At 43.1% G+C, this 21,847-nt stretch overlaps 1 protein-coding gene across 2 annotated transcripts in view; it reads left to right on the top strand.

Moving 5' to 3' along the window:
* Window positions 1–21,847, top strand: part of LOC144495871 (ras-related protein Ral-A) — a 70,559-nt gene that overhangs the window by 42,337 nt on the left and 6,375 nt on the right. For both annotated transcript variants that reach the window (XM_078216546.1, XM_078216547.1), the window contains 2 exons: window positions 4,522–4,730; window positions 18,435–18,609. In XM_078216546.1, the coding sequence (XP_078072672.1) occupies window positions 4,522–4,730; window positions 18,435–18,609 (384 nt within the window). The remainder of the gene's footprint in view (window positions 1–4,521; window positions 4,731–18,434; window positions 18,610–21,847) is intronic.

Genomic DNA, 21,847 nt, shown 5'->3' on the forward strand with positions numbered 1-21,847 from the left:
AATGCCCATGACTGCTGAAGTGCTCCCCCACAGGCAGAGAACAGTCTTGCCTGGTGATTGTCGAGCGGTGTTCGTTCATCCGTTGTTGCAGCGTCTGCATGGTTTCCCCAATGTACCATGCCTCGGGACATCCTTTCCTGCAGCGTATCAGATAGACAACGTTGGCCGAGTTGCAAGAGTATGTACCGTGTACCTGGTGGATGGTGTTCTCACGTGAGATGATGGCATCTGTGTCGATGATCCGGCAAGTCTTGCAGAGGTTGCTGTGGCAGGGTTGTGTGGTGTCATGGTCACTGTTCTCCTGAAGGCTGGGTAGTTTGCTGCAGACAATGGTTTGTTTGAAGGCGAGAAGTGGCGGTGTGGGGATGGCCTTGGCGCGATGTTAGTCTTCATCAATGACATGTTGAAGGCTTCGGAGGAGATGCTGTAGCTTCTCCGCTCTGGGGACAAACACGGGGCACGGTGGACAGAGTACCCTTCGTCGTCCAGTACTTCCCCAGAGCGGAGAAGCTACGGCATCTCCTTCGGAGCCTTCAACATGTCATTGATGAAGACTAACATCTTGCCAAGGCCATCCCCACACAACCCTGCCACAGCAACCTCTGCAAGACTTGCAACTCGGCCAACGTTGTCTACCTGATACGCTGCAGGAAAGGATGTCCCGAGGCATGGTACATTGGGGAAACCATGCAGACGCTGCGACAACGGATGAATGAACACCGCTTGACAATCACCAGGCAAGACTGTTCTCTTCCTGTTGGGGAACACTTCAGCGGTCACGGGCATTCGGCCTCTGATATTCGGGTAAGCGTTCTCCAAGGCGGCCTTCACGACACACGACAGCGCAGAGTCGCTGAACAGAAACTGATAGCCAAGTTCCGCACACATGAGGACGGCCTCAACCGGGATATTGGGTTCATGTCACACTATCTATAATCCCCACAGCTTGCCTGGACCTGCAGAGTCTCACTGGCTGTCCTGTCTGGAGACAATACACATCTCTTTGGCCTGTCTTGATGCTCTCTCCACTCGCATTGTTTGTATCTTAAAGACTTGATTAGCTGGAAGTATTCGCATTCCAATCATTATTCTGCAAATTGAGTTTGTCTTTATATTCCCTGTTTGTGAACAGAATTCCCACTCTCCTGAAGAAGGGGCTTAAGGCTCAAAGCTTGTGTGGCTTTTGCTACCAAATAAACCTGTTGGACTTTAACCTGGTGTTAGGAACTACTTACAATGTTCAATGAAACAGGATTAGTTGATGACCCCTTGTAAAGGAGCCTCCAGGTATCAGTGATAACATGAATTTTGTAATGGTTGAGAGAGTGGGTCTAAGTAGTGTTTGAACTTGGAGAATTACAAGTATTTGGAGGCACTCCTGACTAAGGTGAACTGGGAAATAAGTTGTAGGTCAGTAAAGATGCATGTGACAGATATTAAAGGAGAGATTTTGTAACATTCAGATGCATTCCAGTGAAAAGATTCTAGAAGGGGGTTGCAACATCTACGGCTAACTGAGGAAGTTAAAGATAGTGTGAAAAAGTGGTAGGTCAGAAGAATTTAAAAGGAGTGGCTGTGGCAATGGAAGATTCATTGGTTGTAATTTTCCACATATTCCCTAAATTCTAGAAAGATCCCATCAGATTGGAAAACAGTGAATGTAATTTATTCAATAAAGGATGGAGACAAAGCAGGAAATTACAGGCCAGTTAACATCTGTCCTGGTGTAAATGCTGGAATCCATTATTAAGGAGGTTATAGCAGGATAATTAGAAAATCATAATGGGATCAGAGTCATTGATTTTTTGAAAGGGATATCATGTTTGACTCTTTATAGTAACAAGCAACATGGATAAACAGGAACCTGTAAATGTGGTGTACTTGCATTTCTGGAAGGAATTTGTTACGGTGCCAATACTGATTACTACAAGGAGCTAACAATGGGGATAAAAATAAGATGGATAAGGATTAGTTGGCTGACAGGAAGCAGAGTAAGCAAAAATGGGTCATTTTCAGGCTGGCAAGCTGTGACTGTCATGAGATCAGTGGGCCCTCAACTATTTACAATTTATACCAGTGACTTGATAAGACCAAATGTATGGTCACTTAAATTTGCTGTCCAATGAGACACCGATTGGTAGTTGTGAAGAAGATGCAAGGAGTCTGCAAAGGGATATGGAAAGTGGACAAAATTGCAGATGGAGTATATAATGCTGGAAAATGTGAACTTGTCTGTTTTGTTAGGAAGAATAGAAAATTGGTATACTATTTAAATGGCGAGTGATTGTAAAACTCGAGTACAGAAGGATCTGTGTTCTGGTACATGAAGTACAGCTAGTATGCAAGTGGTTTGAAAGGAAAATGGAATGTTTATTGCAAGGAGAATGGAGTGCAAAGGTAGGGAAATTCTTGCTACAGCTATATGGGATATTGGTTAGACCACACCTGGTCTGTGTACAGTTTTGGTTGTCTTAAAGGACATGATTGCATCAGAAGCAGTTCAGAGTTCACTCAATTAATTCCTGGGATGAGGGGATGTTATACTGTTGGCCATAAGTAGAACAGCCATAACCCTATCAACTGGGGAGCTGGCCTGAGCAGCCAAGTGGACTGCTACTCTTAATTTATATACATGTACTTGGTAATTTTTTTTCTCAACCACCCCCTCTTTTTGGGCTCTTCAAAACCCTTTTTCTGACCACAAATCCTAAATTGAAACCCTCTACCTTGCGACAAATGCTACTTCCCTCCCCCATCAAGTAATTTCCTGTTGCACCCTCCTTGGCTACTTGGAATTATCTTATCCTCACTCAATCTTGCCCTGCTACCTCCTGACAACTTCTCTGACACGCTTCCCAATCACCTCTGTCTGGTTCACTATCTATTGATATGTATTTGCCTCAGTTAGCTTACTTAACACACTTGTTTCTGATTCTCTTCTGCTCTCAATATTCCTAATGGCATGCTGTTCCTCCTCGACTGCTACCCTTGTGTCCTCAATCTTGGGCCACCTGCTTAAGTACATGCAGCTGGTCTGGTTGTCCACTGCCAGATCTGGCTTGGCCATCTGAATATGTAGTGCCATCCTTATCTACAGCCAAATCGACCCCACATCCCTGGAAAGGAGTGGAAATGTCATTCTAGATTGATTTCAGTAAATACAAAGAGTTAAGTGTCTGACTTCTGGCTTTATATTTGTAAATTTCTTTTATTTAACTGTTAAAATAATACTTGCATTACACTTAATGTAGAACTATATCCAACACCAGTCTGGGTTTTGTAGCATTCAAGTTGCATGCACCCAAGTGCAACTGAAGTTTGCTTTGAAAATGTTTGAGATCAAAAACAAATTGGGACATTCTCTACTTTACAGAAAGGCATTTGAATATTTTTCCCTTTTTTTAAATAAAGGCTGATCCTTATTTCATATTCAGTTACAGAACTGAGTGACAGAGTTATACCTGTATTCAGTGCTTTACTGGTTTCAAATACTAATCCTACTGGTTTCAAATACTAATCCTACTTTTTGTGTGCTCAGCCATCAGTCTCATGGAAACAAATCGAGTTCAAGTTGCTGGCCTGTTCATGAAGGTTATCAAATATGCAGTCCAAGATTTTTCTGGAAGGAGTGCAGTAATGCATTTCATCCATTGGTCAGCAGACAATCTACCTGTTTCCAGCTGGTTGCTCAGAAATACTATCCTCCCATTTGACTAACATGTGGTTTAGATACGGCTTAGATAGGATGGACGTAGGGAAGTTGTTTCCATTAACAGGGGAGACTAGGACGCGGGGGCACAGCCTTAGAATAAAAGGGAGTCACTTTAGAACAGAGATGAGGAGAAATTTCTTCAGCCAGAGAGTGGTGGGTCTGTGGAATTCATTGCTACAGAGGGCTGTGGAGGCCGAGACGTTGAGCGTCTTCAAGACAGAAATTGATAAATTCTTGATTTCTCGAGGAATTAAGGGCTATGGGGAGAGAGCGGGTAAATGGAGTTGAAATCAACCATGATTGAATGGTGGAGTGGACTCGATGGGCCGAATGGCCTTACTTCCGCTCCTATGTCTTATGGTCTTATGGTCTTATGGTTTTCTCCTGTGCAAGCTGAATTTGAGCTCCCTAAAATTAAAACCTTCCTTCAATTCATAGTGCACTACATACAGTATACAATCCTGCAACCTATTTTTAAAGTCATTTTTCTTGTGGGTGCTTGTTTCTTTTAAACATGTTTAGTTCTTTAAACTTGTAAGATGTTTTTCCTTTTTATTACTTCTGCTTCAAAGATTCGTTCATTTGAAGCTAATGAGTCTTCACATGAGAATGCATACAAGAACTGAAGTGTAAGGAAAAACAAATTTGTTTATGTAGTTTTCATTTGTGCTTCAATTTCAATCTAATTTGCATCAATATAAAATTCTGGTCATGGTTTGGGGATAGAAAAGCAACAAAAAATTCCTAACAATGTGAGACCAGGAAGCCTGTTATTGAAATGACTGTTGTTCTTATGGTTTACTTTCTAGTTTGTTGAGGATTATGAGCCTACAAAAGCAGACAGTTACCGGAAGAAAGTGGTGCTGGATGGTGAGGAAGTCCAGATAGACATCCTTGATACCGCAGGCCAAGAAGATTATGCTGCTATCAGGGATAACTATTTTCGCAGTGGAGAAGGCTTCCTCTGTGTTTTTTCCATCACTGAACAAGAATCTTTTGCAGCCACAGCTGACTTCAGGTGAATGTTACAAACCACTATAATGTTTTTACTTGTATGGTGACAATAACGATAACTTAATACAAGGAAAAGAAGTTCAGGTGGATTGCATGAGTTGGTTCTTCTAGCATGTACAGTATAATTCATGTTTCCAGTTGTAAATGCAAGGTTTTGAGATTTGTGTTGCAGGTCTGTTAATTTAGGGGAAAATGGAGAATGAGGAGGGTCATAAGGCTCTAGTCAGACCCCATTTGGAGTATTGTGAGCAGCTTTGGGCCCCATATCTAAGGAAGGATGTGCTGGCCTTGGAAAGGGTCCAAAGGAGGATCACAAGAATGATCCCTGGAATGAAGAGCTTGTGGTATGAAGAACAGTTGAGGACTCTGGGTCTGGAGTTTAGAAGGACGAGGGGGGATCTTATTGAAGCTTGCAGGGTACTGTCAGGCCTGGATAGAGTGGATGTGGACAGGATGTTTCCACTTAGTAGGAAAAACTAGAATCAGAGGGCACAACCTCGGACTAAAGGGACGATCCTTTAAAGCAGAGATGAGAAGGAATTTCTTCAGCCAGTGTGTGGTGAATCTGTGGAACTCTTTGCCGCAGAAGGCTTTGGAGGCCAGGTCATGGAGTGTCTTTAAGACCAGAGATAGGTTCTTGATAAGGGGATCAGGGGTTATGGGGAAAAGGCAGGAGAATGGGAATGAGAAAAATATCAGCCATGATTGAATGGCGGAGCAGACTCGGTGGCCCGAGTGGCCTAATTCTGCTCGTGTCTAATGGTCTTGTATAATCAATTTTAGATTCTGCCTGACGGCAAGTTTAATTTGGTTAAGTTTACAAGGGGACCCATGCTGTTTAATTGGGACAAAGGTGCAAGATATTCACACCTGTAAATGATAGAGCAGCTGTGCTGACAGTGGATTGCCCCCAAGCCCCAGGGTGGTGATAGGAATGTCAATTTTTGAGGATTATGAGCCTCGGGCAGCATGGTAGCACAGTGGTTAGCACTGCTGCTTCACAGCTCCAGGGACCTGGGTTCAATTCCTGGCTTGGGTCACTGTCTGTGTGGAGTTTGCACATTCTCCTCGTGTCTGCGTGGGTTTCCTCCGGGTGCTCCGGTTTCCTCCCACAGTCCAAAGATGTGCGGGTTAGGTTGATTGGCCATGCTAAAAATTGCCCTTAGTGTTCTGAGATGTGTAGGTTAGAGGGATTAGTGGGTGGATATGGGGGTAGGGCCTGGGTGGGATTGTGGTTGGTGCAGACTCGATGGGCCGAATGGCCTCTTTCTGTATTGTAGGGTTTCTATGATTTCTAATTTTTCTGTAAATGATTACATTTAAAGCCATCTATTTACATCCAAGATAAAATGGGGTTGGGGCTCTGAAGTAGAGTTAATCATTCTACCTGGATACAAGACCAGGTAAGGAGATGGGCTTTGGAAGGGGATGAGATGAAAGGAAGTCATGGTAGGGTCGGTTTTTCTAAATCACTGAACTTCAGTGCCCGTTTGCAAGAGCAGAGGGGTAAAGATAGTAAGTCTTTATGGTTCACCGTGCAAGAATGTGGGCAGGAGCTTTTGCCTGAATTGAAGAGATTGAATTTGAGAGTTAAAGAAGATAATTTGCCTAGCGAGAAGAATCTCCAATACATCCCTCACTTTGAAAGTTGGTTCTGGGATTAGAAGCAAGTCCTTTGGAGCTTGGAATTATTTTAGGACTGATTCTGGGAGTACAGGAGATCTACTTGAGGGACAAAGTAAAGTATAACCATGAAGGAGAATTTTTCAGCACTAAAAGTTAACTGGGTGACTTTTTCCAGTCATTTAGAATACAAGTTGCCTTTTTAGTCAGTGTTGTTTTTATGTTTTATGTGAAAGTCTTATCTTCCAGTAAAAGATCATGTCCTCCTTTCAGTCATTCACTGGAAGCTCAGATTTCTCCACCCAGAGGCACATTTTTTTTTCCCTCTAGGGTGGGAGCTTATAGTTTTTACTTTCGAGATTTGTATACCCATTTATCCAGGATATCACTGTATAATTTGCAAACACATTGTAGGGAATGTTTTTGGAGAGAGCACAGAGAAGGTTTACCAGGATGTTGCCTGCTATGGAGGGTCTTGGCTATGAGGAGAGATTGGGTAAACTGGGGTTGTTCTCCCTGGAAAGACAGAGGATGAGGGGCGACCTAATAGAGGTGTATAAAATTATGAAGGGCATAGTAAACAGTGGGAAGCTTTTTCCCAGGTTAGAGGTGATGAACACAAGGGGTCACGGGTTCAAGGTGAGGGGGGCAAGGTTCAACACAGATGTCAGGGGGACGTATTTTACATGGGGTGGTGGGGGCCTGGAATGCACTGCCAAGCAAGGTGATTGAGGCGGACACGCTGGGATCATTTAAGACTTATCTGGATAACCACATGAACAGACTGGGAATAGAGGGATACAAAAGAATAGTCTAGTGGGCACATGAGCGGCGCAGGCTTGGAGGGCCGAAGGACCTGTTCCTGTGCTGTTTTGTTCTTTGTTCTTTTGAATGTAACTAATTTTGATGTTTGGAATAGTGTTTTTCTCTAACCTTTAATACATTTTAAACTTGAAATTTGACTTCCATCCAATCCCACACCTTACAATGGTGGAGAGAAAGGAAGGAATGGGAAATGATATGCAAAATAGCTAAGAAAAGGACCTACCTTGAATTGGGCCTTCCATTCTAGGATTTGTTCTTTTTTGGGTGTTATCCTCACAGCCTTAATGAGCAATTAGTCAAAATACTTAGGATCCTGAAAGAGCTACACTATTGGTTAAAATCCTGCCCTGGTCTGTTCAATATGATGGTAGTAAATGTTGTCTTTGTTTCTTGAAATTCACATTATGCCCTGAGTTTTGATTGGTCATATTGAATCTCTGCTAGAACATTCCCTCAGGAATTATTTCAATGAGACCAGTAAAATGAGTGAAATTTCAGAAGCAATCATTTGTGTTCCCTGCCAGCTCTACGAAATAAGGATTTTTATTACTATACCAGGTTCCTTCAGGATTCCACATCTTGCATCCCATCCCTCACTCTCGGGTTTTTGAATTCTGGGTGTGATCCAGTTACTCCCATCAAATGACCTAAACACAGTTTACTGAATCAAGTTTTTTTTTCTGCTGGTAACTACAGTTTTTGCCACTTCTAGATCCACAAGAGTTCTGCTAATGAGGGGTAAATCCTGTATCAGCTGAAATCCAATAAAGTGGGGAATGAGGGAGGGAGTGAAAAGATGCAGCTTGATGTTTGTAATCTTAGATGCCAAAGGCCATTAAACCTTGCTCTGGGTAGCAGGGTAGCCATGCAAACTTGGTTCCAGAGATGTCTGGAGTTCAAAAATGTTAATGTACCATAGGGTGACTGAGCTTTTGTCTGTGCTCCAAGGGATGTGATTTTTTTTCCCCCAACTGTCACGCCCCCCCCCCCCCCCCCCCCCCCTCCATGCACCCTTTTTAAAATGGGTCAGATGTGCATAGGCCACCTGCAAAAGGCCGAAGTGAATGCTTTGAATCATGGAGCATATTCTGTTTTTGCATTGATTTATTGCTGGTGTCATGTTTGCATTTCCTGTTTCCCTTTCGGACCTCAAACTAAAAGCATAATATGTGCAACAAAATCACAAGCTCCACTCCTCAGGCTGTTTTTAAAAAAAAATAGTACAACTTCAAGTTAATTTTGTACGGGCATTCGGCCTCTGATATTCGGGTAAGCGTTCTCCAAGGCGGCCTTCGCGACACACGACAGCGCAGAGTCGCGGAGCAGAAACTGATAGCCAGGTTCCGCACACACAAGGACGGCCTCAACCGGGATATTGGGTTTATGTCACACTATTTCACATAAATATTTCTGCTTTTTTCCTCCTGAGTCTTTATCATGCGATCCTAGAATCAGAATTTATGTCACACTATTTGTAACTCCCACAGTTGCGTGGACCTGCAGAGTTTCACTGGCTGTCTTGTCTGGAGACAATACACATCTTTTTAGCCTGTCTTGATGCTCTCTCCACTCCCATTGTTTTGTTTCTTAAAGACTGGATTAGTTGTAAGTATTCGCATTCCAACCATTATTCATGTAAATTGAGTCTGTGTCTTATAAGTTCTGTTTGTGAACAGAATTCCCACTCACCTGAAGAAGGGGCTCAGAGCCTCGAAAGCTTGTGTGGCTTTTGCTACCAAATAAACCTGTTGGACTTTAACCTGGTGTTGTTAAACTTCTTACTTAATTTTGATGTACAGGACACCATTTCAAAGCTTGCAGATGAAATGAAACTTGGTAAGTTTGGTAAACTGAAGATCATGTAGAAAAAAGGTCATGGACAGGTTAAGTGAGTAATTTTTAATGCAGAAAAGTGTGAAGGGATTCACTTGATAGGAAGGACACAAGATGATAAAGGGTGGAATTCTCAAAGGGGTGCAGGAGTAGAGGGACTTTGCTGCATAGGTACATAAACCATTGAAGATGAAAGGACAGAACAGATAATAAAGCATCCTGAGCTTTATAAATGGGGGAATAGAGAACAAAAACAAGAAATTATGTTAAATTTCTATAAAACACTGGTTCAAGCTCAACTGGAGTATTACATCCAGATCTGGGCACCTTCCTTTAGGAATGATGTGAAGGCATTAGTGAGGGTGCAGAAAAGGTACACAAGAATGCTTCCAGGGACAAGTAACTTCAGTAATGTAGAAAGATTGGGGCTGTTTTCCTTGAAGATGCAACGGTTGGGCAGACTTAATGGAGATATTCAAAATCTGAGGCGACTGGATAGAGAGAAACTGTTCCCATTGATGGAAGGAATGAGAACCAGAAGGCACTATTTGCGGTGACAAAATAAGTAATGGCAACATGAAGAAAACCCTTTTTGTGCATGGTTAGAATCTGGAACGCTGCTTGATAATGTGGTGGAGGCAGTTCAATTATCTGAAAAGGGAAACTCTACAGCACTATGGGGAAAACGAATTATTACTTCAGGGCCAGCACAAACATAACTGGCTGAATGGATCATTCTATACATTGAGGTTTCTTAATGTACACCCACTCGCCTGGAATGATGTCTGCCTGGCATCTCCCAAGCAGCAACAACCTGTTGGGAAACAGAATCTACAGCTTTGGTTAGTGCTAGACAATAGGTCATGATGGAATTGCTCATCATGTGACAGTCTGCCCTACAGAGGTCAATGATTCCTGGAAAGGACATTGACCTACCAGTGATAACCTCAAAAGGGCTCAGCCCACTGGTTTTATTCGGGGCTGTTCGAGTACTGCACAATACAATGGGAAGTGCCCAATGGGGCCATTTCAGACCCTCTTCTTGATATTTGGAGAGGCGATTCTTTAATGTGTGGTTTGTCCTCTCAGCTTGTCCTTACTCACTCCTGATCACCCAGAATCGTATCAGCAGCAGTCCTGGGTGAGTACACTGATCGTATATCCTTTCTCTCGCACAAACAAGGTAAAGCGTCTTCCATTATCGGGGATCCCTAATGCTAGAGCAGTACACAAGGCCTCCCTCAGTTGCTGTAAAGCCTGTTTTTGTCCTTCATTTTTATTTCTTCCATCGAATCCAGTTTTCCCTCGGAGGTCAGTCAACAGTTATGTCAATTGTGTACGAATCTACCCAGCATTAATTGTAGTTACAAATGCCCAAAAACACAATTCCTGACCGTGGTGGGCTGCTTGGCAGCGGTATCTGTATAGCAGCGGTATGATCCTGAGTTACCTGCCTCTTGCCTTGGGATATTTTCTGATCCAAATAAACAACTTCCTCCTGAGCAATTTGGACTTTCAGTGCTGGCCTTATGACTCTTCTGATGCAAGTAGTCTAACAAAGCCCTTACATCGTGCTTGTGCTGTCCTTCAGTCTTGGAGGCTACCAAAATATCATCTACATATTGGATGATAACCAAATTAGTCTATGGCATCTCTTGGAGGTGGTTTTGCAGTGCCATATGATAAACTGTGGGGCTATTGTGGAATCCCTGAGGGAGCCTAGTCTGTACTATTGTTGGTCTATCATAAAAGCAAACCAAGGCTGAACCTCAGATGCCAAGGGAACAGACCAAAAACCATTTGCCATGTTGATTACTGAAAACCACTTGTGTTCCGGTGATCGAGCATGAAAGGTGGTTGAAGGATCAACTACCAAGGAGGTTAATCCACTTGATTAGCATTTCAATAATTCACTGTAAACCTCCAGGTTCTGTTTGCTTTTTTCAATCAGGACTGTTGGATACACGGAGTCATAATCAATATTCCCCTTTCGACCAATTGATTCACAATGGGCAGAATCTCATCTATAGATGTCTGACTAATGGGATACTGCCGAGTGCAGGGCAGAGGGATCCTGGTAAAGGTTACTGGTCCATTCATAATAGTCCACAATCATTCTTGTCCTTAGCCCAAATCGGGTTTGTCTCTCTCCAGGAGCCTGATATTCCAGGTGATTTTCCCTTCCAAGAAGCACAGAGATGAGTCTACCTGGGTAAGCACATCCATTCCCAGGACAGCCTGGGTAACCGGTCCCACTCTCACAGGCATCTCAATTGTGTGATCCCAGCTGTAATGTCAGAACTGTCTCTTGCATGTGCTTGTCCAGGCCCAGTTGCCCACATCTTATTGCCAGACAAGGGAACCCATGGTAACTGATCCCTGGGCATGCATGTCAACTCTGCTACAGTGTCCAATAAACAATTTACTGATTCTTCACCTTTTCTGCCGTTACTTTCCAAATGCCCAAGTACTTGAGCCAAGTAGTATTACACTCGCTTTCTGTTGACACAATGCTACTCCAATCTGTTTTGCTTGGCATGTACGCTATGCAACACAATTTGATCTGGTTCCATCCTCCCTCAAGGTTTTGTCTATCCTTACCTAGTCCTTGCTCAACACCTGTCAGTAACATTCCACTTTTCCTGTCTGGAACCAAAAAGGATAATATCTGCGCACTGTCCCACGGGTGAAGCCCATAAATTCTTTTGGGTGCTTCAAAGTGTCCTGATTCTTTACTCACCTTTTCTTGGGGTGAGATACTGCTTTAGTCCATTTATCGATCTTTTCTGAATCCACCGGTATGTGGACTGCCGCTTTACTATATTTGTTGTGGGTATAATTGACCCCATCTTCCACTGCTGTTCTTTGGGGCTCTATCTTTACTCTCATTTCAGGGGGAAAGGTTTTTTAGGTGCTATCTCCTCTCCCTTATTTTGAGTCCTCCGAGGAAGACTCCTCTCCTCCATAGACTTCCCTTAGCTGTCTTGCCCACACTTGTTGTTCTATTCGTACCAGAATAGGATACATTCTGGGGATAGGCATTGATGGAGGCTTACTGTGATTCAGGATCACATTTTTGTCTGCAAGGTTTTGACATTTCTGCTTCTCTTTGAAAGAAGTACAAACTGCAGCTAATTGATCCTGGAGCCCCTTAACCTTTCAGTCCGACTCTGCATGTCTGAGTTTCATTTCGTTGTTTGAGTTGACTGATCACGGCGAGGGCCCAGCGAATACGGTCCTTGCTGGGTAATCTCTTGACTTCTCCCCATTCTCGCCAAAAAAATTGTCCCTTGGAGGCTCCGTACTTTTGTTCAATTTCCATAAATGTTTTCTGCAAATCGAACTGCTGTCTACAAACTTTCAGTTGTCACATCTTTTGCTGTGTTACATTCAGAGGAGCACTGCCACCTTTCTCTGTAGTAGGTAAATTAGTTTTACGCTTTCTTGCTATCTTCAACTCTGAGTACTAGTCGCGTCTCAAGCCAGTTGGGGTCAAAAAATGACCATGGATGAACCTTTAGCCGAGGGAGTGCACTCAATGGGGGCCTTGAGTCAAAATGTCTAGACCAGGTATCAAACAAAATGGAATCACGCGAATGGCCAACTTAGAGTTGCATAACTGAGAGGGTTAAAAGGGGTTCTTGCAGCACGACGCTAATGGTCTGTCAGTGCTCCTCAAAACAAAATCTGTGATCCTGCTGACTATGCCAGAATTGTTAAGTTTAAGAATTCGCTGACACCTCGTCGTCTGGTAAAAGTGTACGAGTTTATTAGGAGTTCCCTCTTCCTTACATGGTGTTTACAGTTTCCTATTCTGTCATTATTGTACATTATTTCAGATCACCCATTCATATTTGATTAAACACATTTGCAGAGGTAGCTGACACTAAATGGTTCTGACCTCTAATCGTGCACACTCCACGAGTTGGTGGTCTTCGCTGAAGTTAGCTGATCACAAGCTGTGAATGTATCTGCTGGTTTCAGTATGTTGTAACATGTCCTAGCACAAGTAAAACCTGAGACCTCAGGATTTATCCTGCGAGAAAATATTAGTACAAATACATTGTAGAAAATGTTAAAAATTATAAAGAAAAAACAGTTGGCTTCACATACCACTTTCCGCATGTTACTTTCATTATTTACAAAATTAACAATGTAAAGTAGAAAAAGCATTGGCCCTTCCTTGAACTGGGTTTCCCCCAACCTAGCCTCGATTGTGGCTTGCTCACTAACTTGAGGGCCATCCACACTGCTGCTTGCTTGAGTTCCCATTAGGGGATAGACTGTCTCTGTCCAGCAAGCCCTCCACATGCCTGACTTTATTGGGTTCTTCAGTTGAAGCTGCCTCTCTATAGTTGTCAAACCCAGAGTCTACTGATGGATGCGAATATAAATGGTTCCTGATGAATCTGCAGTAGGCTACAAGGCAGTAGTTCTAAGTGCTATGCAGTTAGCGCTAAAGTAGACAGATTAGAATTAAGACGCTCAGAATTAAATAGATTTGACAGGAGGGAAAAGTGCATATTTTTAATGGTTTTTTAAAAATTTATTGCATTTTAAAAATTAATTCTTGGGACTGACAGCCACAATTATTGTTGATATGTTCTTGCCTACTGTAGTCTATGACAGTGCTTCCACAGTGCTGTTAGATAGGGAGCTCCAGGACTTTGACCTAGCAACAATGAAGGGATGGCAATAACAATTCAAGGTAATGTGCAAGTGATGGGTGCCCTCCTGCATCTACTGCCCTTGTCCTCAAAGATGCTACGAGGATAGAGCCTAGGTGAATGTTTAACTGAGAATGGAACCCAAATTAAACTTCAGTGAGTAGGTTATTGGTGCATAACGGGCGGTGGTGATGTAGTGGTACTAGACTAATATTCCTGGGGTTATGGGCTCGGTGAAGTTTCATAGAATCCCTACAGTGCAGAAGGAGGCCATTCGGCCCATCGAGTCTGCACCAACCACCATCCCAGCCAGGCCCTGTTCCTGTAACCCCACATTTACCCTGCTAATCTCTCTGACACTAGGATCAATTTAGCATGACCAATCAACCTAACCTGCACATCTTTGGACTGTGGGAGGAAACTGGAGCACCCAGAGGAAACCCATGCAGACACTGGGAGAATGTGCAAACTCCACACAAACAGTCACCCGAGGCTGGAATTGAACCCAGATCCCTGGTGCTGTGACACAGCAGTACTAACCACTGTGCCACCATGCTGCCCCTAAATTCAATTAAATCTGGAGTTATAAAGCTAGTGTCAGTGGTTTTGTTGTAGGGAAAAATTCCTTGTCCCAGTGCATTCAAGGAGGTCGAGTCGCAAGGCAAGGTTCAAAGCGTTTTTCTATATTGTACAATTACTGTGATCCCAGGGAGACCCGCGTAGCCAGCTCAGAAACAGTGGCTTGGCCACGTTGATCTCAACAGTTACACATTTGCTCTGGATATTTATAGGAATCCAAATTCGAGCGGGAATATTTGCTCATAAATTTTAACAATACCTAAAAAGTGGGCTGTCTGGTCAGGAAGTTCCCTGGGAGACTTGTCAATATGCATCTGTATGGTGTGTGTCCGTGTTAATGGGACTGCCTGTTCTTGCCCCAGTGTTTTAATGTGTTTCCCATTATCCTCTCGATGTGTCCCCTTATCTAAATCGACCTCTGATGTTTTGTGTCTGCATTCTATGCTTGCGAGATTAGGTGTTAATGTCATTTTGTCCTGCTTTGGTTAGGGAGATTTAATCTAATCTTTTCTTTTTATCCTGGTTTATTAAGTTTCTTTGCCTGCCTTGGCCATTTTATTCCCGTACTATTTTATTGACAGTACAGTTGTGCCATATATCCCACTGCCAGGTCTTGACTCGCAGATATCCCGATCTTCTGGCCAAGGGTCGGTTTAGAATGCAGCTTCGTGCTGTTGCTGGGCAGAATAAGGATCTTTTGTCGGCTTTGAAATTAAAGGTCTCTCAGCTGTGTAGAGGGGGATTTAAATGAATGTCCATTCGGGTGTTCCCCTCTGCATTGTGGGCACGTTATGAATGGTGCCAATCAGTCCAATAAATGAATCTGTTTAATGAGGTGAATATTGATGAGATAATAAAAATATGGCTTTTGGAAAATGGCCTACTTCAGTTTTCATTTACTTTTCATCTGAAGCTCGATCCTGCAGCTCGCATGTATATTGTGACAGTTCAGTGTTACCTTTGGAGGAAGACAGTGGGTGGCACGGTGGCTAGCACTGCTGCTTCATAGCACCTAGATTCAATTCTGGCCTTGGGTGACTTTAGTAGTGTCACAGGTAGGCTTACATTAACAGTGCAGTGAAATTACTGTGAAAATCCCCGAGTCACCACACTCCAGTGCCTGTATGTATGAAGTTTGTGTTCTCCATGTCTGAATGGGTTTCCTCCCATACTCCCAAAGATGTGTGCATCAGGTGGATTGGCCATGCTAAATTGCCACATGGTGTCCCAAGATGTGTAGGTTAGGGGGATTAGCAGGGTAAATGTGAGGTTATGGGGATAGGGCCTAGGTAAGATGCTCTGAGTCGGTGCAGACACGATGGGCCAAATGGCGACTTCCTGCTTTCTGCACTGTACGGATTCCATGATGACTGACTGCTATCATCGATTGTTGTAAAAACCCATCTGGTTCACTAATATCCTTCATAGAAGGAAATCTAACATCCTTACTTAGTCTGGCCCACATGTGCCTCCAGCCCCTCAGCAATGTGATTACCTCTTAACTGTGCTGAAGTGACCTTGTAAGCCACTCAGTAATGAGGGATGGGCTACAAATGCTGGTCTTGCTGATAATGCCCACATCCCATGAAATAATTGTTAAAATACCATTCATAGTATTGGTAATTACTCTTTCTAGCATTTCAGCAGTAATTGGCAGTTGAGATGCATTCTCCTTTTGGTAGACTGGACATACCTGGGCAATTTATCATTGTCAAGTAGATGCCATTGTTGGATCTGGAGCACCAATCTAAACGTTACAGCCAAGATGTTATTGGGACCTTTGCTGTGCCCAGTGTATTTGGCTGTTCCTATATCTCAAGTAAATTTAATAAACTGGGGACCAGCATCTCTAATGGTGGGGCCCTTGGAAGCCAACAGGAATAACCCACTCGGCACTTTTAGCTGAAGATGGGTGTGTGTTTCAGCCTTTTTTGCAGTCACATGCTGGGACTTCGCTCCTCTATTATTGCCACAAGTAGGCTTATATTAACACTGCAATGAAGTTAGTGAAAATCCCCTAGTCGCCACACTTAGACACCTGTTTGGGTACACCATGGGAGAATTTAGCATGGCCAATGCACCATCACGTCTTTCAGACTATGGGAGGAAACCAGAGCACCTGGAGGAAACCCACACTGACATGGGGAGTACATGCAGATGCCACCGTGACCCAAGCCAGGAATCAAACCCAGGTCCCTGGTGCTGTAAGGCAGCAGTGCTAGCCACTGTGCCACCCTTAATGGCTTAGCCATTGTTGAGGATGTTCATAGGGTCATCTGCTTAATAGTCCACCATTCATGATTGTGGCAGGGCTTCAGAGCTTTATTTGACCTGTTTTCAAAATCCTATAGCTCTGCGTATGGCTTTCTGCAGCTTCTGTTTCATGTGCGTGGTATTGCTTCCAAGTTGGCACCCTATTTTCACACGTCTGGTGCTCCTCACATTCTCTTTCATTAATCCAGGGTTCACCATCAGGCTTAATAATGGAGGGGTAAGAGGTTACAGATTTGCAGGTGTACAGTTCTGCTACTAATGGCTTATAGCCCCTCGTGGATGCCCAGTTCTGCTAGATCTGCTATTAATCAGTCCCACTTCGCATGGTGCAAGTGCTACACAATGCAATGTAAGGTGTCATCAGTATCCAGATGGAACTTGATCTCTACAAGGACTCTGGCCACTCCTACCACGTCTGTAGTGTGTAGATTGGGGAGGAGGATCATTCCCTCGAATTGGTGTTCTCTCCATCTGTTTCAATCCCAATGGAAAGCCTCTAAGACACCGTATTTGTGAAAGTGTTTTCTCAGGTTTTCATTGACTTTGTCTGAAACTTTACCCTGCAGCTTGCTTGTATATTGTGACTATCTTCAACGGTGATAGAACTGAACAGTCTCATGGCTTCAGCATCCTGCTGTTCTCCTGTTTCTGCAGTTCTTCAGTTCAAGAACTGAAGTTGAACCATAAATTTGTCAGTGCAGGTTGTAGTAGATGGATTTTTGAAGGGCTTTTCCTTGTATACCCACTGGATAGTTGACCCTAATCATTAAGGCTTCAATCTGTGTTGTCCTCTGGCTGTACTGGGAACAAAACTGTGTTTAATATATTCATTATTCCATTATTTCTGACTCGGTTACCTGCAACCATGTTATCCTCTTGCAGGAGGGTAGGACAATCCAGTGTATAGACCTCTAACCCAATGTCAATGGATGGGAAGGTTTAACAAGTTAAACTTTGCTTAAAACATGACTGATTCTACTGTCACAACAAAATGGAAGGTTTTTGTGATTATGCAATCTACTGCATTGACATGATAGTTTATAAGAACATAAATAGGAGCAGAACCAGACCTTGTGCCTGGTCTGCCATTCAATATTATCACCAATCATCTGACTGTTTGCTACACCTGCATATCCAGCTTCTGTCACTTGTAAGCGTACAGTCTTTGAACATTTGTTCTGCTTTTCTGTTCCTATAACTAAAGTGAATAATCTCGTACTCTTGTATTAGACTCCATTTACCACTTTGCCCATTCACATCTATCTATATCTCTTGGTAGTCCCATTGTTTCCTCTCGGTTTAGATTCTTGCCAAGCTGTCAAACATGTAGGGTGGAATTTTACTGTCCCACCCATGACGGGAATCATAGTGGACCAAGCAAAGGTCGCAAGATTCTTTGATCTTGGGGCAAGCAATGACTGGAAAATCCCACCCATGGTGTTGTATTGTCAAACATGTAGTATATCTACTATTAATATAGATTGTAAATAGCACTCCTAGTTAAATTTTTAATGACAGGAACACATACCTGTGCTAGTTTCCCTACTGGATCTATTCTATTTCCTTTGAAGCACAAGCTGGAATACCTGATCAGTAAAGCACTAACAGTGGCATTCTTGGAGACGTTTTCAATATTCCACTTCACAGTTGTGTTTAATCATTTAAATCAGTACATGAGTGTCTCCATCTGAAATGTACTGCCTGTTGTATTTTATGATTCAATTTCCTGGGTGTTTAGGGACTTAAATATAGTATTGCCCAACAAACAGTCATGCTATTAATTTATCTCTCTTTCCCATTAATTATTATATCCAGTCTATTTGTGCATATTCAAGTTACAAGGGAACCATGCTTCTGATTAATTAGAGCAGAATTTTTAAAGACTGAATTTGGGACTCTTTCTCCAGGGAACAGATTCTCCGGGTAAAAGAGGACGAGAATGTTCCCTTCCTGCTTGTTGGCAATAAATCAGATTTGGAGGACAAACGGCAAGTATCAGTGGATGAAGCAAAGAGCAGAGCTGACCAATGGAGTGTGAATTACGTAGAAACATCTGCAAAAACAAGAGCCAATGTTGATAAGGTAATCTAATTTTAGTTAAATGCTGTGCCTGGGTGGTTGTCATGCATGATTGCATGCTGGCTCTATACCACTGCATTTGGAAAACACGTCCCTTTAAATTTTAGTCCTTGGTATTACTTTGTAGCCTTTTGAAAATATTTCAATAAAGATCTCTTCATAGATTGGTAGTGGTTTTTGTAAGAAAGATGTCATTTGGGGTTGACAAAAGCCTGTCCAAAGTTATGTGCCAAACTAAAATAAGTGCATATAATGGGGTAAATTTGTAAAGAACCAATATGCTATTCTCGTTTTGACTGGATTAGTTTATTCTTGTTTTGGATTTAATGACTCCACCTGATGGAAGAGAAAATGTTGACAGGAGCTGTTTGATAGAAGTATAGGACAGTTTATCATTGAGACATTAGAGTCGGAGGTTTACAGCATGGGAACAGGCCGTTCAGCCCAACTTGTCCATGCCACCCAGTTTTTAACACCAAGCTAGTCCCAATTGCCTGCATTTGGCCCATATCCCTCTATACCCATCTTACCCATGTAACTGTCTAATGCTTTTTAAAAGACAAAATTGTACCTGCCTGTGGCAGCTCATTCCTGGCAGTCACCACCCTCCGTGTGGGGGGGGAAAAAAGTGCCCCTCCAGACCCTTTTGTGTGTCTCCCCTCACTTTAAACCTATGCCCTCTAGTTTTAGACTCGCCTACCTTTGGGAAAAAATATTGATTGTCTAACTGATCTATGCCCCTCATTATTTTATAGACCTCTAAGATCATCCCTAAGCCTCCTATGCTCCAGGGAAAAATGTCCCAGTCTATCCAGCCTCTCCTTGTAAATTCAAACAAAGTCCCAGTAGCATCCTAGTAAATTTTTACTGCACTTTTTTTTTAGTTTAATAATATCCTTTCTATAATAGCGTGACCAGAACTGTACAATTGGTCTTATCAGTGTCTTGCACAACTTCAAGACATCCCAACTCCAATATTCTGACCAATGAAACCAAGCATGCCGAATGGTGCCTTCACCACCACCTCATGTGGACTCCACTTTCAAGGAGCTATGAACCTATACTCCTAAATCTTTGTCCTATAACTCTTCCTAACGCCCTACCACTAACTGAGTAGGTTTTGCCTCCATTTGATCTACCAAAATGCATCACCTCATTTATCTAAACTAAACTCCATCTGCCATTCATTGGCCCACTGACCCAATTGATCAAGATCCCATTGCAATCCTAGATAACCACCTCTGTCCACTATGCCACCAATCTTGGTGTCATCCGCAAACTTACTAACCATGCCTCCTAAATTCTCATCCAAACCATTAGTACAAATAATAGTGGACCCAGCACCGATCCCTCAGGCACACCGTTGGTCACAGGCCTCCAGTTTGAAAAATAACCCTCTACAACCACCCTCTGGCATCTGTCATCAAGCCAATTTTATATCCAATTGGCTACCTCACCCTGGATCCCATGAGATTTAACCTTGTGCAACAACCTACCATGCAGTACCTTGTTAAATGCCTTGCTAAAGTGCAAGTAAACAATGTCGACTGCACTGTCCTTGCCTATCTTGGTTACCCCTTCAAAAAACTCAAATTCGTGAGACATGATTTTCCACACTCAAAGCCACGCTGACTGTCCCTAATCAGTCCTTGCCCCTCTAAATGCCTGTAGATCCTGTGTCTCAGAATACCTTCTAACAACTTACCCACTACAGATGTCAGGTCTGTAGTTCCCTGCAGCCCTTAAACAAAGGCACAACATTTGCCACCCTCCAATCTTCAGGCACCTCACCTGTGGTTGTTGATGATTCAAGTATCTCTGCTAGGGACCTGCAATTTCCCCCCAGCCTCTCTCAATTTCCTGGGATACACTTCATCAGGTCCCAGGGACTTATCTACCTTGATGCGTTAAGATTTCCAGCACCACTTCCTCTAATATATACATCAATATTTATTTCCCGAAGTTCCCTAACATCCATGCCTTTCTCACAGTAAATACCAATGAGAAATATTCTTTAGGATTTCACCCGTCTCTTGTGGATCCGCACATAGATGACCTTGTTGATCCTTAAGAGGCCCTACTCTCTCTTGTTGCTCTTTTGCCCTTTATGTATTTGTAGAAGCTCTCTGAATTCTCCTTTGCCTTATCTGCCAAAGCAATCTCATGTCCCCTTTTTGCCCTCCTGATTTCTCAACTCCTCTCCGACAACCTCTATATTCTTCAAGGGACCCACTTGATCCCAGCTGCCTATGCATGCCGTGTGTCTCCTTCTAGACCAGGGCCTCAATATCCCGAGTCATCCTGGGTTCCCTACTTCTACCAGACTTGCACTTCACTCTAAGAGGAATGTGCTTACCCTGAACCCTGGCTAATGCACTTTTTTGAAAGTCTCCCACTTACCAGCCATCCCTTTGCCTGCCAACAGATTCCCCCAGTAAACTTTTTGAAAGTTCCTGCCTAATACCAAAAATTGCCCCAATTAAGAATTTTAACTTGGGCCAGACCTATCATTCTCCATAGTTAACTTGAAGCTAATAGAATTATGGTCACTGGTCCCAAAGTGATCCCTTGCTAACACTTCTGTCACCTGCCCTTATTTCCCAAGAAGAGGTCAAATTTCGCATCCTCTCCATCCACATACTGAATGGGAAATTACTCCTGAATATACTCAACAAATTTCTCTCCATCCAATCCCCTAGTACTATGGCTGTCCCAGTCAATGTTGGGAAAGTTAAAGTCCCCGATTATTAGCACCCTATTTTTCTTGCAGCTTTGTGATCTCCTTGCATATTTGCTCCTCAATTTCCCACTGACTATTTGGGGCCCTGTAGTATAATCCTGTCAGTGATTTCTCCCTTTTTCAGTTCTACCCATATAGACTCAGTGGACGAACCATCGGATATATGCCCTCAGTACTGCTGTGATGTTCTCCCTCATCAAAATCGCAACACCCCATCTCTCACCACCTGTTCTATCTTTCATAGAGTCAGAGGTTTACAGCATGGAAACAGGCCCTTCGGCCCAACTTGTCCATGCTGCCCCTTTTTACCCCCTAAGCTAGTCCCAATTGCCCGCATTTGACCCATATCCCTCTATACCCATTTAAATGCTTTTTAAAAGACAAAATTGTACGCACCTCTACTACAACCTCTGGCAGCTTGTTCCAGACTCGCCACCCTCTGGAAAAAAATTGCCCCTCTGGACCCTTTTGTATCTCTTTCCTCCCTCCCTGAAACCTATG

Source organism: Mustelus asterias, chromosome 7 (genome assembly GCF_964213995.1).
Source record: "Mustelus asterias chromosome 7, sMusAst1.hap1.1, whole genome shotgun sequence".
Lineage (NCBI taxonomy): Eukaryota > Metazoa > Chordata > Chondrichthyes > Carcharhiniformes > Triakidae > Mustelus > Mustelus asterias.